We start from the raw sequence: 27,660 nt of genomic DNA, 5'->3' as shown, positions 1-27,660 counted from the left end.
AGGTCATTTGATTATTTTTTATTTTTTATTTTTGTTTCATTGTTTCTTATAAACATGAGTAGTAAGACGTGTGCTTCATTGTCTGTGTTTAAACTGTTTAGTTTAGTTTGGAAGTAAATTTTTTCTTTCTGCATTTTCGTCAATTATAGGGATAGGTAAGCCCCCAAGCTCTGAAGTGTTTAATGGTTCGGGAAAAGAAATATCCTTTGAATAATGTCGAGCCTATGTAAATGGCAGAACAATTTTCATGATTACCACCTTTATCATTGAAAAACCATTAACATTCTCATCTACTACAAAGTTATCCATATTGACAACTGCTTCTATTATAACTGCTTCGAAGCTTTTGTGTAAAATAGCTGTTGTCAACTACCAATTTCTCAAAGCATTAAATACGCCGCTAATCCCCATGCTTTCGATCCCGAAACAATACTCACTTATTCACAACTTTCAAACTAGAAATAATCGCCTCTTACAACATCGTATACACCATATATAAAATCAGGCACATTGAAGTCACAGAAGCCTTCGTAGAAAGTCAAAAGTCTGGTGTTCCATTTCACTGATTTTGATTAATTTTTCACAGTTCGATATAAATTTATGCAGTTGATTGACTAAGAGCGATAAGAGCTTTATTTGCTTTTCTCATAACTAATTTTCTATCTTCACTATAAACAGCACTTAAATAGTTTACATATTCTCTAGGTTTTCCATTCAAATGTAATGTAGTACATTCTGATTTTCATACCAAATTTATTACAGTTGACATTCCATAGATTTAAGTGATCCTGTAGAATTCAACTGGAAATTTATTTATGAATACAATGCCATCTGTAAAAGGTAAAGAACTGAGATCAACATATCCAATTTTGATATTGGAAAAAATACTTTTCATCAGGAAATACGTCATTAGGAAAAATGACAGTAAAGGTACTTTGCCATTAAGCTGGTTTTCAAAGGACAAATTTCCTTCCCTGATCCATCGAAATCTTCAGTTTACCTAACACAATACATAATACCTAACATGATATGACCATGACCATCCTTTGATCACAAAATATTCTCATCGAACCATGAAATTATATGGTTCGATGAATATTACATGAACCATGAAAGTAATAGCTTTCAGTCATTGTTTAAACAGTGTCTCCACCACGCGCGTGAAAGAAAGATGAAACCTTACGCCCTTCGCTAAAAAAAAAGATTTGATAAAGTCTTTTCTTAAAGACTTTATCAAAATATTAACTACTTCAAAAATTAAAAATTACAATCTTTAGGAAGAACTTAATAAAGGCGATACATTGATGATAGCCATTGCAAAGCATAGTAAGTTTAAGATCTTTTATTTCTCTGAGTTCGCAAATTCTTAATTTTCATTTTACACAGGGTTATGTATAATGCGAATTTGATGAAATGGTCAAGCCATAGATTAACAGATTTCTACAATTATATTTTGTGTATTCATCTCTTTGTTTGCTGCATAATTTAGTACATGATATTATAAACACGAAAGCGAATATTGAGTGTTACATAAACCCGAAGTATTATAAGAACAATTTTAATTAATTAATGTTAACTATTCTTTTAATTAACGAATGGCTATACTGTGGTTATACGACAAATAAATGACCGCTTTATTAACAAAATGGAATATTTATTTATCTTTATGAATAAACAATTTTCTTTCCAAACATACAGGATAACAAGTCCCACAATAATAATAAAATATAAAACATAAAACAATAACATAACATTATGACCATTAGGAAATTAAGCCAATAGATGATGGATCTCATAACAACAACATCTATGAGACTAGTAATAACAAAAGTAATATTGTATAACAATAAATAACATAAAATTAGTAACATTTAATGAGGCCAGCAACATTTATGAAACGTGTAGGTAACTTAGTAGAGTTAAAGTCATTAAAGTCTACAGATAGAAGAGAAATAATAGTAAAGTCAGATTCTGAAATAGAAATATTCAGTCTGTAATACGTTTTATTGATAGAGAATTAAGTAGAGTGCTGAATATACGGTTTGATCAATATATCTCAAAATGTTTTATTGCATACACACATATAAATTCTGTATTATGAAATAATATATATATATATATATATAATTTATTTTCTATATTTTAAAGTAAAATACAAAACTTAGCTACTAGAATTAGCTATTTGCGATGTCCTGATTTAAAAGCATTTTGCGTTTATAAACTGGGTAAGATCTAATTATACAAATTGCAAAAGTTTATTACTAAAGCACTTGAATACTTGACTATTAAGGTTTTCTCTCCGTTGGTGATGACGAATTTCTCACAAGAATCTACATATTTCAGTTTATATACACAATGCACTTTGTTTTGAAAGAGATTAGAACCGTCTAGGATGCCAACCTTTATAAAGTGGATTTCAAGGTCATTACCACTGCTGTGACATCAAATCAATATTCTGTTGATCAGGATATCTTTAAAAAGGAATTAACGTACAATATGTGGCATTTATTATAAATGTATGTAAGATGATAAATCACACTTTAAGTTTCATCAACATTAACCCCAAGGTTCATATTTTTGTAAAGTTACCTTCTCTTAAAAATTCAAACTCCATGCCACTGAAGAGAGATCCCAAAAGGTGCAGAGGAATATGCCGATGTGTTATGGCATTTAGTTACTCTCAGCTGCAAAAATTACCCGAAAAAAATTCAGAAAATGAACGAAACATCTGGCTCACTGAATTCTCAGAGAACCAGAGGTTTCGTTTATTTTCTAGAGTTTCATTACTGGAGGATCACTTACCGTTTCGAAATATTTAAAAAATTAGAAGAACAAGAACAAACAAAATGTTTACTCTTTTTATCATCACGACATTCCAAATTCGCTTATTAATGTAAAGAACATTATTAGCTGGTAAAATTTAAATACTAAAATATTTTATTGAGGAAAATACACATCTGCAAATTCAATTTGTATTTGATTTACGCATGCGTATGTTATCAACTGTTGCGTTGTTCCTTTCTGGTTCCATTGGAGCATGTCTTGAGTAACTACCATTTCGGTATTCTTCCTTTTCTCGATGATCTCCAATGCAAGCAGGTAGAGATTGCAACAGGCCGGAACTCTTGTTATGTTTCCTGATGTACGTTTGAAGGTAAAAGTTAAAAAATAAAGTAAAAAAGAGTGCACTGGTTGAACATTCTATTATACAAAATATTGCTGGATAACCACACGATTGGAAGAAAAGAATCTGGAAATAGTAGACGAATATAGACCCAAGTTGGATCTGCAATACAGAAAATCAATGTCAGTATCAATTTCATTCGATCAATCATATCAATACCAATGAATGTCAAAACTACTCTATGTTATAGTATCCCATAAGAAAAAGTAGTAGTATATTGAACAATTATATTTTACTTAGTAATGTATATGCGAAACATGGGGCTTTTAAATAGAAGACCAATGTACATGATCATGGGACAGTACTTTCAATACCACACATCCATACATTTTACCTGATTCTCTGTTATTTATCGTTTCTGTTTCGCACAAAGTCTAAGTAAGTCATAAATCACATCAATTTACGGCAATATATATGCCACTTTATTTATAGCACTTACCATTTGAAGAATGGTGAGGTGTTTTTTCCACCAGAGATATTTCTGCATGCTTGGTCCTAGCGCAGCAAGTGCATAGTAGGTATACATGAAGGAATGCACGAAAGTGTTCAGAAGTATAACCAGGCCCGTGCTGCCACCTAGAGATATTTGAATTCATTCAAATTCAGACATATTTTCATATATTTTAATATTTATACAAAATCACTTGACATTATTACGATATGATTAAAATATAGCAAAGTCAACACAATTTATATGGACGTTGGATTCTATACATCAAAACATATAATAAAAACATAAACAGAACCAGGAATTTTCTACATTTGATAGACCAGCGCTTCCCAAACTGTGGGCCGCGGCCCCCTTGGGGGCCGTAGGTTTTGTTGATGGGGGGCCGTGAAATAATGAAACAAATTTAAAAATGTTTTAAGACTAAGTAGATTTTTTTTATTTTAAAAGAAACGTATTTAACTTTTATTATTTATTATTTCTTTTTTGTTATTTTTTATATATTAATGGAAAAATTCATACATTGGTGTTGGTTCGCAAACTTTGCTGCCTGCGTATTTCGGCGCTTAATGAATATTAGTAAATATTGCTTATTCGTATGTTTCATTTCAAAGCAGTGGTTAATTGTATTTACTTCGAATGCTCTCCAGGGAAGCTCCAAATCTTCCTGTCCCTTTCATCAGGCGTTCGTAATCAGGGACTGTTGATATTGACTTTATATATATATATCAAAACTCGTTTTATATTATCACTCTCATCCGAGCTAGTTTTCTGTTACGAATAAAAGTTTCGCATATACTTCACACATGAAAAAAAGCTTAAACAAGTTCATGTGGGGAGATAGTAACTCGCTTGCAGTGGTAAAAAACACCCCTCCCTAACAGCCACTTACTGCAGAGGCAATAAAAACAAGTACTTTTATTATGCCAGTGAATAATGTATGAGGAGTCTGTGTAATATATTTCTCAACAAATAGTGCAATTAGAGACAACTGGGATAAAAATACACTAATCTGGTTCTCTTATAAGCAATGTCACGCTGGTGCTCTTCGAGACGTAGTAAGATAGATTTCTCTGTCTGCCCATAGTAAGGCTTTCCGCATTCACAAGTGACCTTGTATACACCTGGGAATTGTAGAAGGTTGTGAGGTTGTTTATAGTTGTTGAAGCGTGATCTTATTTTTGGCATAGTCGAGAAGCACGTTTTTATGTTAAACTTCTTTAGAATTCTACTCAGCTTTTTGGACAGTCTGCTGATATATGGCAAGACGATATGACCTTTGGAGTCGTCCTGTGTCTCTACGTTGCTACGTTGATGGTGGGATAATTGGTTGTTAATATTTTTTAGAGAGTAGCCATTGTTTTTAAAGGTCCATTTAAGATGTTGTAGTTCCTTTTTCAGTTCTTCTTCATCTGAGAGTACAGATCTTGCACGATTCGCTAGAGTTGATATAGTACCCAACTTTTGCGCTGGATGGTGATGGGATGATGCATGCAAATATCTGTCTGTATGAGTTGGCTTTCTAAATATAGAGACTTTAATTGATTCAGGCATCTTAGTGAGTTTAACATCTAGGAAACAGATGGAACTATTTTCTTCAATCTCCATAGTCAATTTTATATCTTGATGGCGGTTGTTTAAGTGGTCGAGAAACTAGTGAATTCATTCTTGAATGAATTCACTAGTTTCTCGAAAAAAACTGAAAAAATGAAAAACTGAAAAAATGAAAAAAACGCAACGAAACATGTTGCGTTTTTTTCAAATAAATGTCATTGTGTTATAATTCTCGGGTTTTAAGTGAGTTAATGTAGAAAAATGAACATATCCCAACCCCGAGTTAATAGTACTAATCATCATTTCCCTTCTGACGAGGGTAATTGTGCACTTACGAAAGCATATCAGAAGACACTAAAGAGCATTGGAATTAACATCAACAGACTTATCTTCTTGAAGAAATGTAAGTTTTCCTCAATTATTCCAAAGTTCCTACAATTTAAAGAAATCATTACTACAGAAAGAGCGCACCGTATTTACACTAGAGCTAAACTTGAACTTTTAACAGAGAGAATTTGAGATACAAAACGAAATTTATCTTTGCTTTTCACAGAAAAAACATCTTTAGAAAACCAATTAGCAGTCTGCTTAGATCTGGATTCTTGTAATCACATTAGAGATTTAAGTACACACCGTGCATTACAATTTCAAAACTTAAACAAACAGAAGCTAATCAGGAAATTCAACTTTCTCAAGTCAAAACAAGAAAGATCTACCTTAAATAATTGTCATAGCAGACTTAAAAATTTGGTGATTAACAAATCGTCATACGTGCTAAGTCCCGATGAAGAGAAAATTCTCGGAAAAGGCCTAAATTTTGTGTTGGCACCAAAATGCATCCCTAAAGAACTACTTTTAACTAACATGGAGAAGGCAGCTTCGCTACTTCCTACTGCAGACGCGAGTTTACTTCTCATCGAAGCAATTCTTGCAATCAACAACGCAAAACCTCCTTCTGATAATATATCCCCTAGTGAGAGACTTGCGATTAAAAATCTAAGGATTAACAAGGACATCGTCATCTTAAAGGCTGATAAGGGGAATGCAACTGTAGTTCTAGATAAAATAGACTACCGAGAAAAAATCTTAGCACTGTTAGATTCAGATAGTTATTCGGAAATTGAGAGAGATCCAACAAGAGAAATACACAATAGAACCAATAATTTCCTACAAAAGACCACAGAAATTCCACGGAATACACGGCTCTCCATCCGCTCTTTACACCCCCTCATTCCAAGGTTATAATGGTCTCCCGAAGGTACACAAAGAAAACTATCCACTGAGACCTATAGTAGACAGCATTGACTCACCCACATACAGGTTATCCAAATATTTGGCGTCATCGTTAAAAGCTTATGCGGGAAAATCTTCTTCTTATATTAAAAACTCAACAGATTTTGTCTCTAAAATAAAGGACCTAAAACTAAAATCTCCTGACATCATGGTGAGCTTTGACGTGGTAGCACTCTTTACCAACGTTCCGACACAGGACGTTCTCCATATTTTAAAAAACAAGATTTCAAATAAAATGTTCTCTCTGTTATCTCACTGTGTAAACTCTGGCTATTTTGAATTCGAAGGTAAACTATACAAACAGGTCAAAGGATTAGCTATGGGAAGCCCCCTCTCTCCTGTGTTAGCCAACATTTTTTTCGAGGAATTTGAACAAAAAGCAATCTCCTCTTTTACTTTAAAACCGAAAATTTGGCTTAGATACGTGGATGATATATTCCTCATATGGGAGCATGGTACTGAAAATCTTCACAAGTTTCTCGGCCACTTAAACAACCGCCATCAAGATATAAAATTGACTATGGAGATTGAAGAAAATAGTTCCATCTGTTTCCTAGATGTTAAACTCACTAAGATGCCTGAATCAATTAAAGTCTCTATATTTAGAAAGCCAACTCATACAGACAGATATTTGCATGCATCATCCCATCACCATCCAGCACAAAAGTTGGGTATTATATCAACTCTAGCGAATCGTGCAAGATCTGTACTCTCAGATGAAGAAGAACTGAAAAAGGAACTACAACATCTTAAATGGACCTTTAAAAACAATGGCTACTCTCTAAAAAATATTAACAACCAATTATCCCACCATCAACGTAGCAACGTAGAGACACAGGACGACTCCAAAGGTCATATCGTCTTGCCATATATCAGCAGACTGTCCAAAAAGCTGAGTAGAATTCTAAAGAAGTTTCACATAAAAACGTGCTTCTCGACTATGCCAAAAATAAGATCACGCTTCAACAACTATAAACAACCTCACAACCTTCTACAATTCCCAGGTGTATACAAGGTCACTTGTGAATGCGGAAAGCCTTACTATGGGCAGACAGAGAAATCTATCTTACTACGTCTCGAAGAGCACCAGCGTGACATTGCTTATAAGAGAACCAGAGCAACTGCTCTGTCAAGCCATGTCCTGTTTTCAATAAACACGAACAACGAAAGCCACCAACATGAAATAAACTGGCCATCAACTTCAAACCTACACATCTCCCATGATGAAGTAGAGCGCCGCATTGTCGAGTCAAAAGAAATCACCTTAGACCCTTTTCACATGAATGACAATCTTAGCTATAATTTGGCTGACTCTTTCAACTCTACTATTAGATACTGGAGATCGCGTGATTCCACACACGCACAGGTGTACAACAATAGAACTTTAACTCGGACTGTAGTTCAAGCTCATGATAACTGTATTTTACAGTAGAATATTATGGCTTTATAATTGTATAGCTTTAGAGTGTGTCAATGTTAATTTCGTGTCTTTTAATATCTTTCTATGTTCTTATCGCCTGATGAAGTCATTCTTGACGAAACATGTTGCGTTTTTTTCAAATAAATGTCATTGTGTTATAATTCTCGGGTTTTAAGTCAGTTAATTTAGAAAAATGAATATACAGGGTGTTCGGGATAAATTTGACAGTTTCGTAAGGAAAAAGAAAATCTTCTTTGTATCTATTAAATTTAATGAATTGACAAAAAACATTACAGGCAGAGTTAGTTACAATACTATCAACAAGATTTACTCAAAATAACCACCATTAGCATCGATCACAGCTTCAATTCTGCTTCGGAACCCTCGAACAAGCTGATGCTACAGTCTCCCTGGGAAGGGCCGCAAAAACTGTTTTAATTTTATCCATTAACTGGGCTTTTGTATTACTGGAAGTGCGATTGGTGTCTTTTTCAACTGCGCCCCATACAAAATAATCCATGGGGTTAAGGTCTGGGGAGTTTGGAGGCCAAACATTTGGACTGGTGAAGTCGTAGAAATTTTCAGACAACCATTTTTGACTTTTCCCAGAGGTGTGGCAAGGGGCCGAATCCTGCTGCCATACATACGGCCTACCATTGGCTACCCTTGTTATCCAGGGCTTGACTACAGTTAGCAACTCCACGAACAAAGCCCGAATTCCAATGCCAGGGTTCTTCAACACCTGTTCCTGCAGATTTGCGAGGAATTCTGCTGTACGAACGCAATCAGATCGTCTGCTAGGGATCTTTCTTCTTGCTACATCCTCGTAGTCACCATTGCAAGTCTCTAGTTCATGCCTGATTGTTTTTACTGTATTCAGGGAGCATTGGGCAGCAGTCGTAATATCCTTATTTTGATGGCGGGCACGAATCATCATGATACAAGTTATTCTCTTCCATGATTCAGGTGGGTTCCAGCTATCCATCCTTTCTGACATCTTGTATATGAATGAAGAAGGGTCCAAACTTTTAAATGAAGAGAAGTGTGTGTTAATACATGTAACTTACGGAAAAATATAATTAATTATAAATATGTCAAATTTATCCCGAACACCCTGTATATATATATACATAGTGAATGTTATGGCAGTTTCACATATGGAATTCGGTTGAAGAGAGTTAGCATTTCAACTCAATTGTCAGCTATGCTTTTAGCTTTCGGTTGCGCGATCTTTTGTTAATACTCCACCAATCATATGCACGTTTTAATAACCTGCCTTTGCTGTCTGTTTCGCGTTAGGCTTAATTACCGTAAAGGGAGAAAAGTCACAAAAGAGAAAAATGTTCCTGGTCCGGGGATTCCCTTATTCAGGTAATATTCACTAATTTCATGTTATCAGTCTGTGGTGTGCCAGTATCGGTAAGTGGTGATATTATTTGATCTATTCTACATTAAAAAATTTAACCCTGAGATGGATAAGTGGCTGATAAAAAATAAAAAAAAAATTCCGTGAACAATCAGAAGAAGCAGAAACAGACTAAAAAAAAAAGGGCGTCGTCTTCAGAAACAAACGGTAAGAGACAAAAAATGTAATATATGCATTTGATTTTTGCAATATTCGCTGCGTATGTTTTGTATTGAATATAAATACAATAAATATTATAATAATATATCTCTCTATTACGATTTTTTTTTCGAGGGGGGGGGGGGGCCGTGAAATTTTTTAATTTTTGCAAAGGGGCCCTGACATCCAGAAGTTTGGGAAGCACTGTGATAGACGACTCATCTTCAACGATGATACAAAGCCCGCATTGGATAACCCTAAGGCTATGTTCAAACACTTATTAAACCTAATATTTGCTGAATGATTTCCTCGACGGTTTGTGATACCTTAATAAACAATTAAGGTGTCTTAGAGAAGGTCGATTCTTCGGCGAAATTTATTAGCTGGAATGGCTTCAGAAATGCACCTGCATACCTTAATTAGTATGTCCTTATTTTGTGTTGTTTATCCCTCTTCCCACCTTACACGTTTTATTTATTTATTTATTTATTTTTAGAACACACGAAATATAAACAAGAACGTTTTTGTTATTGCAATTGTTTGTGATGATATTACCTGGTACGTATTTGCAAGCAACCCAAGTCAGTGTAAAGGTACCTGCATGATGAATAACATGCAGATTAGTCACGTGACTGAATTTCTTTCTCAGAATAAAGAAAATCTGAAAAATAAAATTATCATATATTAAATATACAGATGCTTCCGTATTGTCTACACACATTAGAGAGAGCATTTTGAAACAGAATATAAAAAAATATATAAAAAAACAAGAATATAAAATATATAATATAAAAAAATAATAAAATAGAATATTAAAATATTCAAAAAGCAACAATAGTTAATACAGAGTGTTCAGTAAAATTCAAAATTTCAGATATGCGAGTAGTTCACTAAACGGTTCATATACAGGTATTAAAAATCTCCATTTGTTATGAAATATCCGATGTATCCTCTGCAACATTTCTAGTTCCATTAAGCTAGACAAGCAGAAGAAATATCTTACATTTCTTCTCTTTAGTCCTAGTAGATTAGAGGAACATTTCGTTTTTTTTTTTTTTTTTTGTTGGTTTTCAAAGTGGTCGATCGTTGGTACAGGCAAGTCCCTCTTCGCCTTCTGGAAGTAAAATCAACGTTAAAATCCTCTTCGTAAAATCAACGTTTTTAACTCTCAACGCAGATAAATCGACCATAGTAACTCCCACTACTTCAGGTTATAGGTTAGGAACCCAAGATGGTGGCAGTTATCTGCTACGTTCTTGTCCGAAGTTTTCAAAATTATCTATACTCATAAACTCAATAATCCTTAAGAGTAAGGGATGGAAAGAGAGAGAGAGAGAGAGAGAGAGAGAGAGAGAGAGAGAGAGAGAGATTAATAGCAATAATAATATTACTACCAGCTATACATAGTTACCATCACGTTCAACGCTTTGGATTGAAGTAACTATGATGTGTTTTCTCACTAAAATCCTGATTTTCCTCCTTCAAAACAGGCCAACTAATCAGAAAAACATAGCAGTCAGCAGAACATCATATAATGATTCAAAGATTTATTGCTTCGGTTGTAATTTCAACCGACAAACAAGTTATTGGATTAAGTACAAAAAATGTTGTTACAAGTATAATAAAAACATTGCATAAAAGTACTTCCCGCAAACTTCCTAAGTAATGCCATGAGTTTCTTCCTTACTTATAGTGACCTTGACATTGTCTGGGCACCTCCGTCGCTGTATATCTGTGTGATACGAAGTGGGTTACTGAAAACATTCACGCATGCCGAAAGCGTATGATGCATATTTAACGACCAGCTGTTAAGACACTAAAACCGGTTACCGTAATCTGGCAGATCGTCTCAACCGTGTTAATAGGTTTTGTTTATTAACAGTAAATAAGTCAACTGGCGAAACTCAAGCGAGCTTTTATCCCTGCTTCGTTGACTATCTCATCACAATAAAGTATAGTATACACATTTGTAATAAATATTCTAGAACCTGAGCTCTCACAGATATTTTGTAGGGGTAGAAAACGGATACGTTCATCACTATATTCAGCACTGATATGTAGGTTGTTTTTGCTAACGAAATCAACACGATAATATGTAGGTTGTTTTTGCTAATGAAATTTGTATTCCAAATGTGCTCTTTTTATTGATAGAGTAATATCATACTCTGGCCTGAGTCTATGGAAATCCTTCATCCTTCAAAAAAGAAAGCAACTGAGATTTTCACTTCACATGATTCATATCACGAGAGCAGTAGAAAAGCTATTCCAGACTTAAGAAATGTTTATGCATACTATCGTGAAATTTGTAAAGAAAAGAAGACATCGTCTTGGAACAAACGACTCATAATTTTTAAGGAAATATTTTAGAAATAATATGAGGTATGAATTTATTGAGTTGTCGATCTTTTTTTTTAACAACGCACTGGTCCAATGTCTTCGTTGACCTCTTTTAATTTTAATTCTATGGGAGATTAATTTCCGCCTTACCCTATGACTTTTCATTTTACGAAACCAGTAAAGTCGAAAATTATCTGCATTCTCACAACAACATTAAAAATATTAACGATATAAAATGCAGTATAAACAGTCCCAATTTGAATATGATAACAACATAATATACAAGTTGAAATGCAAAAATGCATATACTGATGAATTTTTCCCGTTTTCTTTCTTTTTGTTGTATAGCCAACCAAACTATATATGCTATGATAATACTTAAGGACTTAAAAGTTCCTCCAATAGGAACTGTAGCTTATCAGATCTTAAGCGCATACACGATACTAACGCTAGACTACAACCTGTCAAATTTGTAGGACTCACGTAGTAACAAATTTAAAAACAAGCATATATTTCTCTAAACAAGTTTTTTAAAGTGGGACAACACGTTTTTTCATTTCCTATTTCTTAAATATATGCAAAGAACCAGTTTGAGAAAGCGAGAATGATATCCTTTTTTATTCAGGAAAGAGGAAGCATTTGTAATGTTTCCTCTTTGCTGATTCAGCAAATGAAGGAAGAAATATACTCACCGTATCTAGAAGTTCCACAATTTTTGTAATCATGTACAGCCACGCAAAAAAATTTCCCTAGAAAGAGAGATATTGGTATTAATGTTGTACCAACGAAATTTCAAATAACAATAAACATTATTTGTGCTTTTTACACCGGGATTTATCTGCGATCAATGATCTTCCTATCCGTTTTTCGTCGGTCCTATTCATTTGTATTGTGTTTAGTCTAGTCAACTTTTTGTTATCCCCCATAAAGAAAGAAAAAGTCTGCAAAAAGCAGCTCATGTAATAAGAGTAGCAAAATGACGAAATACTTTATAACCAAAGGACATCAGTTCCTCTCTAGAGGACTCTATTGAGTTGTTTCAGTTAACGTCAAGGATACCATGACCATATCGTATGTTTCGCTTGTTAACTGAGGGTGATCATGGCCTGATTCATGTTTTGCGAAATACAAAATGTCGATTTCTTGTGAACTGTAACTAATTTCAACATATTTGCAAATGCTAGTTGCAAGATCACTTGAAAATTGTACTGTTGAATGAAACTTTCTCAAAAGGAAAAATAAACACAACGCACATCAAAACAGACAAGAAGTAAAGTTATTCGAAATGTTATATGGACATAATATGAAATGACCAGGGCCGCACAAGGGCGCTTGAAGATGAGGAGAGCCATTTCACCACGGGAAATAATAAAAGATATATATACAGATTTTCTTATTATTGAATTATATCGTACTATTTAAATTACGCAATTACAAATTATAGTTATTGCAATAAAAATGAAATTTAAAATAAGTCAAATAATCTAACAATATTTTTTAAATTAAGCATCGACTGAGCGAAAATTGTATAAATATTCTCGACTTTTTATTATATTTTTAGTGGAAATTATTAGTTTAAGACAGTCCGTTAATTCATTCTGACGCTGTGCTTTGCCCTATGTGGTTGTGTGATTATTATTGAAACAGTGACATCGTTGTGCAAATATGGAAGGTAAGAAACTATAACATAATTGCTTTTTTTTCTCAACAATAAGCATTTGGTGAGACTTTAAAATAAAAAGAGCTGTAAAATTTACCAGCCAAAATAAATTTGGATTTTAATCAAATCTCTAGTTTTCACGAAAAACAACATTTTTAAAATAAAAACAAAATGTAAGTGACTGTTATTTTTGTTGTATGGTTGAATAATTTTCATTTTTTTTTTATATAAATGTATCTATTGTTTTCTTCTTAATCCCTTAACCGATTATCGCGTATACATACGGGTCGCTGCAGAGGGACCCGTATGTATACGCAGCTCGAATTAAATTAATAAACATAGGTAATTTATGAGGTATAAAATCCTTTAGATAATCTTTGTTTACACATACTGCAATTGGCCCTTTCTTGATACTTTTTTGGTGTATTTTTGCATCATTTCATTTGTGCGTTCCAGTAACAGTGTTACTATGCAGTTGCCTTTTGTTTTATAAAATATATTTATTGTTGTTTAGTAAATTTTTTGTGAATTTGGATTATTATTCACGTAAAGTAAATTTATTATATTTTTGATAAGTTTGAAAATAAGTTAAATTGTTTTATTTTAGTTAATTATCTTATTTTGAAATAAAAACAAAAGATTTTTATTTTATGTTGGGTACACGTCTAGAAAATAAATAATTTTCAATAAGAGATTTATTTATATATTTCTTCTTGTTCTGGTTTGAAGACATTGGGGTTGGGATCCTTTTACTAATTTCTTTAATAAATAATTTTAATATTCTAGAAATTTCTTAATTATTAAACAACTACCAGAATGTAAAAAAATATTAAATAAATATCACTGAGAAATCAATGAGTGGCTAATATCTCTACATGCTAATTTTCAAAAAAATAACTAAAATGTAAGCATATTTATTATTCAAAACATCTGAAAAATCAAATTCTGTAATAAAAAAAAATAGTCAGTTTTGGGCCATTCACCTTATCGAGATATCGGTTAAGGGGTTAAAAAGTAAGTTTAAAGGGAAATTTCGGAAATTATTATTTATTTTGGAGGACAACTTTTACCGCTCTTCTTATTTTAAAGTCTAGCCAAGTATGTTAACCCCTAGATGCCGGAAAAAAAAGCCAAAGAAGTTATCTGGTGCACAAAACAGGAAAAGACAATTTCAACGAGTACAACTGGAGGCTATAAAACAAAAAATTTTAGAAATGGTTAAAGAGGCGAAATATTATTCATTAATTCTTGACACTACTCCGGATATAAGCCACACAGAACAATTACTATTGTTATTAGATTTGTTAATCAAAATAAAGATACAAATATAGCAGAAATTCATAATATTTTTTGGCTTTTCAATCTGTAGAAGATACCACTGGGCAAGAGCTATTTCAATTTATAAAAAATTATTTCAAATTATTGAATGTTAACATTTCGGATTTACGCGGCCAAGCTTATGATAACGGTTCAAATATGCGAGGCAAACATAATGGACTGCAGAAAAAAATCCTTGAAATAAATTCAAGGGCTTTTTTTTATTCCGTGTGCTGCTCATTTATTAAGGTAGTTAATGATGGAGCTAAGATATCCTGTGAAACTACATTTTTGGTAGTAATATAGGAATTATATAATTATTTTTCAATATCTATGAAGCGTTGGGCTATATTAAAAAAAAACATATTCGTGTTATAAATTTAAAACCACTTTCTGCTACTGGGTGGGAAAGTAGAGTAGAAGCAATAAAGCCACTTAAAAATAATATCAAGGAATTTTACCAGGCTCTTTTTGATATTACAGAAGATGAAACTAAAGATATCGATTGTAGAGTTCAGGCAGACAACTTAATTTCAAAGGATTTATTCGTTTAAATTTATTTGCTCTGTTCATGTTTGGTATGAAATCTTAAGTCTCGTAAATGTTGCAAGCAAAATAATGCAGAATCCGACATTTGATATAGGAAAAATTACAGAAAATCTTGATTATGTTATACAAGAATTATATACTCGCCGAATAGACCAATTTTTTTAAAATATTATTGGAACTGCAAAATAAGTAGCAAACAATCTTAATATTGATCCTATTTTTCCAGACATTCGCAAAAGAACAAAAACAAAAATGTTTGGTTACGAAGCATCAGATGAGACAACGCATGATCCTAAACAAAATTTCAAAATAAATTTTTTCTTCGCGATTTTAGACACGACAATAACTTCAGTCACGGAAAGATTCATACTCTTAAAACAACATAGCGAGGACTTTAAAGTTATGAGACATTAGCAAATTAAAAGATTGGAGCGATAAAGATTTAATGAAACATTGTAAAGATTTGCACTTAAAACTGAGCGACAATCAAGATTCCGACAATCGCGATATTGATGGTACGACTTTATTTGAGGAATTAAAAACTTTGCAATGTTTTATTAAAAAAGAGTCGACTCCTCAGGATGTTTTAAATTACATATACGAAAATAAATTAACCGACACGTTTCCGAATACTGCGATTGTAGTGCGTCTTTATTTAGCATTATCAATATCCGTAGCATCAGGGAAAAGATGTTTTTCAAAATGGAAACTAATAAAAAATTATTTGTGGTCATTATTGCAGTTATGTCTGGAGAGCGTCTAAACGGATTTTTCAATTATATCAATTGAAAATAATATTATGGATTCATTAGATATTAAAGATATTATTAAAAAATTTTGTGGCGACTAAAGCAAGACGGATAAATATGTAAAATAAATCTACATTTATACTAATTGTTATATAGTTAAAAGCATATCTCCAAATTATCTTTGTTATGTAATAATATTTTTTATATTAATATAAAATTAATATTTGTATATATATATATATATATATATATATATATATATATATATATATATATATATATATATATATATATATATATATATATATATATATATATATATATATATATACAGTATATTCTGTATATTCTCTTGTATTTATATATTAACAAAATAAACATTTTTGAAAATTTTTAATATTAAAAATTCCTTATTAATGAATTTTAGTGATTACAATGTTCTACTATTGTTAGATAAAATTTATTTTTATGTATGCGTATAAACTGTTTTGTACTTTTAACAAAGTAAAATTTTTTATGGAAACGTATTTTATGGAGGCGCTGAAAATGTCTTGCACAAGAGCGCCTCCTACCCACGGCGCTGCACTGGAAATGACAACGAAATTTTATCATAAAATGAAGACACTTATTAGTAAAGAGATGAATTATTTTTTATTTCTTTTTTCTTTTTTAAATTGATTTCTGGATACAAAAATTATCTGACAATAAATGGAGATTAATGATTTAGCATTCGTATGTTAGGAAGAACTTCCTAATTTATCAGATAGGTTGCTCATAAAATCCCTTGTGCATTTTTAAAATTTTTACTTTGAATTGAAATTTGAATATCTGAGATTACAATGTTAGACTTTTGTATTCTATATTAAGCACGATCAACATTTACTGAGGTTGTTTGCGGAAAGAGAAACAAGGCTAGAGAGCATTGAACTGCAGTGATGGGCTCATTCTAAACTGCAATGTAATCATTCACATCACGCCTAATCAGCTCCGCACAATGCAGCGGGTGACCGTAATAATAGGAGTAAATGTGGATTACTAATTTTGAAATTTTCTGCTATTAAAAGCTAAAAGATCAATAATAATTATTTCAGTGGTATGCTTTTAATTAAAAATTAAATTCATTAATTAATGTTTTCAAAGAAATAAATTTAAGTAATAAACGTTTTTTTTTGTTTTGCATAACAGCATAGCATTAAAATTAGAGGTCACATGACTGTTTTTATAATGGTTACATACCCTTTCGACTCCTAAAGGATGCTTTTCACTCACTGGAGCACAGTACAATTTATCAAAATTCAGACATAAAACGTGAATAGCCTGCGGAAAAAAACAATTATATAAATATTAAAATTCCTAATTTAACAATATATTGTTCCCAATAATTTAGAACTATTTCGATCATTTAAGAACATATTTGTTCCGACTCAAAAGGTCGGCAACCTTTTGAGTCGGAAGAGTCAAAAATTACGATTTACAAAATTTCAAAGTTTTTAAAGAGCCACAAAATTTTAAAAATTTTTAAAGAGCCACCAGATCTTATTGTCTTCAAGGCATTTTTGCACGGCATTCGCTATATCTTCCCCTCTAGTTTGTACCGAGAGCGGTAGCAATCCTAGAAGTTCTTCTTTTGGACCTTCGGAAGATATATACCTGACAAAAAGGGCAACTTGTGCCGTGTCTTTTATGTCGCAAGACTCATCTATAGCAAGTGATAAGGCAGAAGAAGGTTGAATATCTTCCACCTGCAAATATGTTACATTTGAAGACATTTTAGCTATTCTATCTTGTACTGTTTTAGCGGATACGAGAAGCTGGGCACAATGAAATATAATTTATCAAAAAGCATTTTACAACGATATTTCCCAATTAAAAATACCTACCTAAATAAAATAAACAATTCTCTAATAATTTAATTATTAAAATAAATAATTTAGACACGAAACACTGTTTGTCTCACTCTCTCACGTACTGATTGACTATAAGTACATAGTTTTCGTACATGGCACGAACGGACTTGTCTGAACGTGTTTATCACGGCGCAGTCTGCACATTTTAGTTTTTTTTTTTTAATTTTGGCAAATATTAGATACTTAGTTTACGAGTAAAGGTGTTATGTCCAGCTATGCCGAAATCAATGAAAATTGCCAAACATATAAACTTCCGAGAGCTTCCGACGGACTGACGACAGTGACGATGCGTGTCACGGGTGGAGGGGTGCGGTGAAAAGCGAGTACAAGTGGCTGAGAGATAGAATCGGTGCCTAATCCTCGTTAATCGATTCAGAACGATTTTTAAATTTTTTTTGATAAAATAAATAATATTTGCGTATGGAACTAAAGAGCCGCAGCTTCACATCCAAAGAGCCGCATGTGGCTCGCGAGCCGCAGGTTGCCGACCCCTGTTCTAGAGGATAACACCTAGTTTTCCGGGGGGAAACTCATTGACCCAAGCTCTAGAATTTTTTGGGAAACGACATGTTTCAAGAGAGGTTTTTCACATACGAAATAATGGAAGAAATGAAGAAATATAAACAGCGCATATCTACAAAAATGTGCGATAATTATATTTTATTGAACATTTCTAACTTTATAATTTTATCAAAATTTGAATATCAAAACTGAAATCAACAATGCAGTGAAAACTGAAATGAGCAACCGGTTTAGATTTTATGCATATAAATACACATGTGACTTTAGATTTATAAAAGGACTTATTTTTTTAAAACAAATCTATTGTAAATATTAATATTTTGACAGAATTTTAAGTTTATATTATATTATATTATATTATTTTTATTTATTTTCTTTTATTCCCACAATTTCAGTTTCAACACTTACCTCACAGCATATAATGATGCTAACAATTGACATGATGGTGTTATAGATTATCATCACAGTTTTTATGTCGAATGGTTTCCTGTTCTTCATTAATACAGGTCCACTTTTGCAGAAAGCAATATAAGAAGCTGTGATAATTAAGACAGCTTTTGGATTCTGTAGAAGAGGCCATTTTGACATAGTTTCGTCTGTAAATAATTGTATACTATAATTATTGTTTATGCCGCAATCTTCTTAATACCAAAAGAGAAAATTATTAAAATCAACTTCTTCACTACTTGAAATTGTATATATCAAGTAAAGTTTTTCATAGATGAAATAATAAGAACGGAAGAAATGTAAGTGCTACAGAAATATGCCCCAGAGAACTACCTCTTATTTAATATTTATCCAATACGGATTCTTGACTCTATTTCCCCACCACGTCTCCTAGTAATTCTCAATGACCTACGGAAACTCTAGGAGAAATACTCATTAAAGATCGCTTGCGACCTTGGGATAGATAAAGTTATTCATCGCGGATATATGTGAAAAAATATATATATATATTTCCCACATAAGAAATATTTTAAAAAATATTTAAATTTTTTTTAATTAAGAAATATTTTTAAAAAATTTAATACATGTTTAAAAAAATTAAGAAATAGCCGGCCTGGTTGACCGAGTGGATATCGTATCTGCTCTCCAAACAAAATGCTGGTTCGAATCCCGCTGTGGACATGGATATTTGTGATAGTCTGCGGAAATACGAGTCATAATCGGAGGTAGATGGCGTTTGTGTAGTTGCAGTCAGTTGGTGATTAAATCTTGAAGACGGAGTTCTAGACCAGGTGACTTCCCTCGATGAGTACTTGGACTCCCTCGAGGTGTCAAATAATAATAATAATAATAATAATAATTCGATTATACGAGGGTAGTATAAAACGTTCTAGGCCTCTACCACAGATGGCAACACTATCGGTACGATTTTTTTTCTAAGTTGGTACATCTATCATAAGCATCCATGCGAAATTGCTAGTCATTCTATCAAGTAATTTGTTTTATACAGCTGTCTGAAGCAAAAGTGTTGTCTGTATCCCTTGAAATGGATAAAATTGAGTATCGTGCGGTTATAAATTCTTTGTAAAAGAAGGTTTAACGCCAAAACAAATTCATTCGAAGTTCATAAAAGTTTGTGGGCACTCTTCTCCTTAGTTTTCGACAATTAAGAAATGGGCTGCCGAATTTAAACGTGACAGTACCATCCTTGAAGATGATCCACGTGAAGGACGTCCAAAAAGTGTAACAACACCAGAAATGATTGATCAAGTGTACGATATGGTATTGGATGAGCGGCAAGTAAAAGTGCGTGAAATTTCTGAGAATATAGGCCTTTCAAAAGAACGTGTAGGATGTATTTTGCATGAAGAATTGCAAATGAAAAAGTTTTGCGCAAGATGGATGCCGCCTTGCTTACAGCAAATCAAAAACGCACTCTCATAAAAATATCTGAACAATGCTTGGAGCGTTTTAACAAGAATAAAACTGATTTTGTGCGTCGATTTATTACTATGGATGAGACTTGGATTCACCATTACATACCAGAATTCCAAGAATAGTTAAAACAGTGGACAGAAGCCGGTTGTTCAGCGTCAAAGAAGACAAAGTCATTCCATCAGCAGGAAAGGACATCGCATGGGTGTTTTGGGATGCTAAACGCATTTTGTTTATTAATTATCTTGAAAAGGGTAAAACAATAACTGGGAAATATTATTCCGAGCTTTTTACCACACTAGACGAAAACTTCGTGAGAAAAACCAGGTTTTCAGAAGAAAAATATCATGTTTCATCAAGACAATGCACCTGCCCACTATCTGTTCCCAAAACTAAAATCTCCCTCGCTAGTCAGCGTTTTTCTTCGAATCAAGAAATGATTGTAGCTGTAGAGGGCTGTTTTGTAGATGTTACTGAGAACCACTACAGGGACAGGGTAATGGCGCTGGAGCATCGCTAGAATAAATGTATTAGTCTTAAGGGAGATTATGTTAAAAAAAATAAAAATAATTTAGAAATTATAAATCCGTTTTTTCATTGTTAGGCTGAGAACTTTTCAGACCACCCTCGTATATATATATACGAGTATCAAATCTGGATGGGTGGCTAAATGCACAGAAATATAACACACGGTTCGCAGAATATGCTCTTCTCCCTATACCTCTTCCATTTTTGTAAATATTAATATTTCATCAGCAAAACCTGCAGTATTTAAGTAATAAAATATATTTACAACTTTTAAGATGAAACAGAAATTAGGAAACTCACCGATCAATAATATATTACTTTCATTGTATAAAAATAAAAATATTATGATAATCTAATTAAAATCTAAACAAATAATACATAAATACATAAAAAACTATATTTTGTGAAATTTATCTTGCACTGAATTTGCTTTTCATATATCGGTATCAATGCAATATTATTTCAATTTTCTAGCGAATAATGCTTTCAACGAATTTCCCCCCCCCCCGAGATGAATTTTCCTCGCGATGAATTTTCCGCCTGTGATGGATTGTTGGCGATGAATTGTCCGTGAACCGTATTTGGTTGGGTGTGACATTGTGCAAACCGACAATTTTCAATAATATCATTAGATTCTATTCTGTTCACTATTTCGTGTCATATTTTTACAATTTTCCACCAATTTCTGAGCATTTCTCAGCACTCCGGACTTTTGTCAACTTCTCAAATAGCTTACTGATCGTTTCTCAATGCATACAAATCCAATCCATAGTTGATTCAAATTTAAGATCTTTCATAACTAATGCCCTTAATAGTGACTATAAATATCCGCCAATTCGTAGAATACTGTTCGCATATTTCGGGTGGAGTTCTAGAAACCGCCATAATTTTTATGGCGATATGATAATATCTATAAACGATAATCCGGTCAAACTGAACCTTTCCCCCCACAGTCTCATGTCATCCACTTTCTGATTTGCATTCTATTTCTACTTATGCCTCTACGGAAATTTGTTCTGATCAACTGACATCCTTCTTCCTTCCACTGTCCTGTAAGGTTGAGCCCCAGGCTCGAGAGAGCCAAAGATCAAACATATTGTTGCAGGCAATTGGTTAAAGAGAAAGATGGAAGGAATAGTTGATATGTTTCCTGAACTGCAGCTAGTTGTACTAGTTCTTACGGTGTGATGCAGGGACTGATGTAGATGAAATAAAGTAGGATTAATAATAATACAAAATTAATTAAATGTAGAAATAAAAACTTGGCTTAGAGCGAATTAAGTTTACAATTTTTCTCTCATATATTCTATTCCATGTCTCTATTACATCCTTTACTTCTTTTTTTATTCGCGTTTCTTCACTTATTTTATTTCATTTCTTCTCTCTATCTTATTTTTATGTCGTTTGTTCCTTTCTTCTATTGAAATACTTATACCTGCATTTCGAGCATAAAAGTTTCCTAACTTGTACAGCTGCTAATTCAATATAAATCCTATAATATAGACTTTTTTAATATCTTAAATGATATATCATATTTGTTTAAAAGTTAATAATTATAAAGTATTAAAATAGTTTTCACGTTAATCTGGATTCTAAAAATTAATTGCGTCATTGCTCATATTTTCAAATATCTGATAATAATTTGTAAAATCTTCATTGTCATAGATGGTTTATCTAATTTCATAACTCGTAAGATATAAGAAACAGAATCAAAATGTACTACTGACCTATCTACATGTGATATGGAACACAATTTGTTTTTCTTTTTTAATAATAAAACTTACACGTTAGCTTTTGTTTCGCCATCAAACAAAATCTAAACGATTACATAAGATACTGTCGGTCATTTAAAAATAAAAAATAAAATGAGACAAGGAATTTTACTGTTGAAAGTAACTTACCAGGCATTCCGAACAATGAATCCATCATTTTCGAAGCTTTCGTATATGAAAATCCCCAAATATCCATTTTTCCCAGCGAGTGGAGAACACGCAATTCGACGTAAATCGCCTGCCCTCAATTACTCAACTAAGAAGTAAATGTCAATTAAATGGGGCACTTCGTTAAACTATTCTCTAATGGCTACGCTGCACTTAAAATACCTGCATAGAACAGCCATTCAACAACCTGTTCTTGGAGAGAATATAAAACTCTCTGGCAGAGTCAAGGAAGGGCTAATATCTATTCGTTAGCTCTTGTTTACGTGAAATGAAAGTGAAGGCTGCAGAGCTTATAAAGGAATAGCTTCTAAAGGGAAGTTAGAAACTTGTTCTAATGATATGATTTTGCTGCCGTAAGCAGATTGCACCTTGCTTGACCAATTAAAAATGAGAGTAAGGAGCAAATTATCTAAAAATGTTTGAGCATCAGCTGCTTGATTTATTACGCTTTTACAGGCGAAAAATCTCCTTTTCTGTTGATGGTAGTTCTAGATTTACCCACTAGAGAATGGTGAGGAGATTAGTGTCTAATAGATTATTGTCATCATCATATCATGTGATGATGTGTTATGTACTATCAACCGAAAGGATGATATTCGTGTATACCGATAAGTATACACGAATAGTATACACGAATACACGAATAGTATACATGAGATAAGGTGTGGAGGATTTCCTCCTTAAAGCCTGGATTTTTATCCTACAAAATAAGAAATCTAATACACTTACGCATAGCGTAATTGTAGGATGAAGAACAGCCACTCTCAATGTACCATAATCCTACAACGCATAAAGTGACATCACTTCAAGCACGAAGCGACGATATGAATTCAGTCGGTCCTCTGTTGTTTGTGTATTAATTGGTGGGGATACAAAATTGTTATTCTAATGTTGGAATTTTTTTTGTTAAAATGTGTACGCTTTTCCGTTTCGTTTTCAGTATTTCTGTTCATTTTTTTTTCAGAGCATTCGCCTTAACTCCATGAATCACATACTGCAATCTATCGCAATAAATAAAAGCATACGTGTTCTGGCAAAGTAGGCATGATGATTACTATCCAGCTGTTAATACTATCACTAACTCTGGAAGCACTGTGAATGATTTACGGAAACCTTGAATTTTTTTAGTTTTATTTCCCAACAGAGATTTGATTTCGAGATTATGTTTGATTCACTGTTTCGGAGAGTCATGATTTTGCTAAAATTTCATTTAATAATTTTAGCAAAATAATTTAATAAACAACTTTAGCAGACTACCAACGATAATTGATGTTTAATATACCTAGACTTTGATTGGTATTGGTTGTGTAAGAATAGTTTTTTATTATGAATATACTCTTCTCCAATAAATGCAAAATAATTCCAGCATGCATGGTTTTATAAAACTAGTGCAATAAAATTCTCAATTACAAAAAATGCCCTCGCTTTTCATGAATTCACCACAACGAATGAAAGTAGGCTCTCAGCTCATTTGACAAATATGACTATATTTCTGATATAATTCCTTACCTGCCAGTTAAACTCAATGAACGAATGATTTTTAACTTTTTAGTTCACTCTATCAAAAGCAGAACTTGGAAATTACATAGATAATGTTTTAAATTGTTTGCAAGATAATTTCAATACAAGTTCAGAGATGTTGCGAATTTTGCAGTTAATGATTTTTGCAAATAACTTTGCAAGTAATACCATGTTACCAAACACAGTGATTCATTGCATCCTGATACTGAAATTCAATGAAATTGCCCAATCCCAGGTCAACGAACAGTAACAGCATACTGAAATGGAATCGCAGGGATTCAAATACAAGTACTATCCGCAGAGAATGACCCACTTACTGAATGTGACCGAAAGGATGTTACGATGGATAATATGTAAACACCGCCACTCATCGGCCAACAAGTTGAAGAGTCGTTCCAGTCGATGCAGAGTTCCGTGCATCGACTGGAATACGAATTGCACAAAGCATTCAGAATCAAGGCTCTCAACATGGGTTTGCATTTCAGAACTGCAATATGCAAGCCTCACATTAACCGAACCAACATGCAGCTCGTCTTCAGTGGTACAAAGAGCGTGTACAGTATGACGTGGAAGCTTGGAAAGCCGTGTTATGTAGCAACGAATCACTATACACCCTCTGCTGAGCAGATGGATGAGTGTGGTGGATGCCCGGACCTTAGTGCGTAACCAATCCTATGAAATTAGGAGGTGGCAGTGTAATGGTATGGTCCCGTTTTTCTTGGTTTGGCCTCGGACCTCTGATTGAGATGACAAGAATATTAAACTCCGAAAGGTATCTGAACATTCTCGAAAATTGAATACTTTCTACTTTGTGGCATTTCTAAGAAAATGACCACTGTCTCTTTCAACAAGACCATACACCATGGAATACAACTGCCGTGTTAACTGCGTCGTTCATCACAATGGACTAGCCTCAACAGAGCCCTGATCTCAACCCTACTGAGGATCTGTAAGATGAACTGGAGCTGTGGGTGAGGTCAAAGGACCTCATTACATGCGTACAGGAAGAATGGTCCAAAATTCCCATTGATTGCTATCGTAAGCTTGTGGAAAGTATGCCTTGTAACGCCGATGCAGTCATCGCAGCGAATTTTGGACCTTCATTTTATTAGGGTAGTCGTCATATTTGTTTTTTCCTCATACTATGGTGTGTGTCCGTTGAATTCTTTCCAAGCCAATCGATGTTCCTACTAAATGTTTTATACTCAAAAAGCATAAGAGTTATCATAGTAATGGAAGTATTTTAAAGATCCAACACACACACACACACACACACACAAGCATCGAGAAATGATTGGATGAAAGTTCTAATAAACACGAGATTTCATAAGTTAGCGAGTTTAACTGTAACGAGTTCAAAAAAAAGTAGAAAAGAATTTAATGTGAATGTCTTGCAAGCTTTTAAAAACAAGAATATGTAGAAATAAAAAATAAAAATGCATTTATCGAAATATTCTTTCTTTCCGTAACTTTCATGTAACTATTTTCCATACTTTATCGAAATCTAATTGAAAGTATAAATCTATTTGCTTAATTATCAGCTTCGCATAACTTTCAGAATGAGTAGCCGGAAATTTATTTCTAAAATGTAAATTTTGAATTAAATTGGTGAATGCCACATGCGAGAAAGATAAAATCTAAAATGCGTTTCTATTCGCAGTATATAGTATTGAAGTCATCAATAGCGGTATTGTGTTACCATATCACCTTCGTTCGTTTAATAAATGTCAGGGTTTTAGTTTTAATGAATGGGAATAATATATTTTGATGTGGACGGAGATACCAAAGATAATATATCGCTATATGAATAACTGCATGCCATGAATGGCAAGCAGTTATTTGTAGCAAACTCTGTTTCACAAGTATCAAGCCTTCAACTTAGATGAATATTATGAGAGAATCCTTATCAGTTTTCTGCTGCTTTGTTGTTGTTGTTTATTAACACGTGTCTGTTTATAATCACAGGGGAAATATGCGACCCATTGAGAATGAAAACTGTCTTCAGCGAGTATCCCGCAGTCAAAGCATACATTCCTAATTGGAGGAAATATCAACTTGATCTATTAAGGTCTAGATGCCCTTCATCCCAGTGAAAACTTACTGCCCTACTTATTGCAAGTTTGAATACCAAACCAGTACTTTTTCCACCAAATAAAAAAGACAGGCAAACATGCAGTGAAAAGGATATCCTTCATTGGTATGCAAGTAGTATTATAGAGAGCTAGTGGCTCCCCGTGTTCGAGGATACAGCAGCAAAACGGTTCTTCAGACGGACTGCCAGATAGTGAATGGGCTAGGGCTTCTTTGGAGCATGTGTTGAGAGGCTTTTCGATTCGACAGCATCAGTTTTACTGCTTGGAAGGAGATAGTATAATGAGGTGAGGGAGAACGCTGCACATTCTAATTCCCGTCACCCTTACGCAGCCGCCTGTGTGATGAATTGTAAGTGATATTATGAAGCGGAAACGTTTTGGAACAACTGCAGTCCTTCGCCAACCTGGTAGGCTCCATAAAATCAAAGAGCGGGACCGCCGATTGCTGAAGTGCGTGACACGAAAATATCGCATGACCTCGGTTGTTACAGTGGCTACCCAGTTCCAAAATGCCTCTGCAAGCAACGCCAGCACCAAACTGTTCGGCCGTAGCTGAAGAACATGGGCTTCCATAGCAGCGAAGCCACAAGGAAGCCTAGCATTAGCAAGGGCAATGCCAAGCGTCGGGTGGAGTGGTGTTAAGCTCACCGCTATTGTGATCTAGAGAAGTGGAAACGCGTTCTCGGAAATGATCAATCATATTTCACTAAATGGCAGTCCGACAGACGAATGTGGGTTTGGTGGATGAATGACAAGAGAACGCTACTTATTCGGATGTCATGTGGCAACTGTGAAGCTTGGTGAAGACATCATAGTGCCTCGTTGGATTTCATGGTTCGAGCTGGGTCATCTGGTTCCGGTGATGGGGTATTGTATGGTAGCCTATAATGGCATTCGGGATAATTCTGTGCTTATAACATCTGTGGGATGAATTGGAACGCACATTAAGTACCAGGTCGACTTCAGTGATTAAATAATGCTCTTCGGGGAAAATCGAAGGGCATTATTGCAGCAATGCACCAAAATCTACTGAAAAGCCTTGGCAATAGAAGATTTTTAGCTGTTATAGTAGCAGAGTGTAGACAACTCGATATTAACACCCAATCGGCCATGACGTGTGTACAAATCAAAGTTACCATGGATACGAAGTGCTTATAAAATTATAATACCATTGATATTACAATGAAATATAT

At 33.6% G+C, this 27,660-nt stretch overlaps 1 protein-coding gene across 2 annotated transcripts in view; it reads right to left on the bottom strand.

Moving 5' to 3' along the window:
* Positions 1 to 2,321: 2,321 nt before the first annotated feature.
* LOC150093074 (very long chain fatty acid elongase 7-like) overlaps positions 2,322 to 27,660 on the bottom strand; it is a 44,484-nt gene continuing 19,145 nt past the window's right edge. The window contains exons 1-7 of one of the 2 annotated variants that reach the window (XM_090414010.1): positions 22,815 to 23,051; positions 18,913 to 19,100; positions 17,312 to 17,392; positions 12,493 to 12,549; positions 10,019 to 10,124; positions 3,624 to 3,760; positions 2,322 to 3,286 (exon numbers count right to left, since the gene is read on the bottom strand). In XM_090414010.1, the coding sequence (XP_090270136.1) occupies positions 2,966 to 3,286; positions 3,624 to 3,760; positions 10,019 to 10,124; positions 12,493 to 12,549; positions 17,312 to 17,392; positions 18,913 to 19,100; positions 22,815 to 22,881 (957 nt within the window). In that variant the 5' untranslated portion in view covers positions 22,882 to 23,051 and the 3' untranslated portion in view covers positions 2,322 to 2,965. Of the gene's footprint in view, positions 3,287 to 3,623; positions 3,761 to 10,018; positions 10,125 to 12,492; positions 12,550 to 17,311; positions 17,393 to 18,912; positions 19,101 to 22,814; positions 23,052 to 27,660 lie in introns of those variants that run through there. The other variant, XM_090414011.1, reaches the window with a different exon arrangement.

The sequence above is a fragment of the Typopeltis vanoorti genome, chromosome 24, assembly GCF_054136105.1.
Source record: "Typopeltis vanoorti isolate ZY-2024b chromosome 24, IOZ_Tvanoo_1.0, whole genome shotgun sequence".
NCBI lineage: Eukaryota > Metazoa > Arthropoda > Arachnida > Uropygi > Thelyphonidae > Typopeltis > Typopeltis vanoorti.
This window is presented reverse-complemented; position numbering and strand designations above follow the sequence as displayed.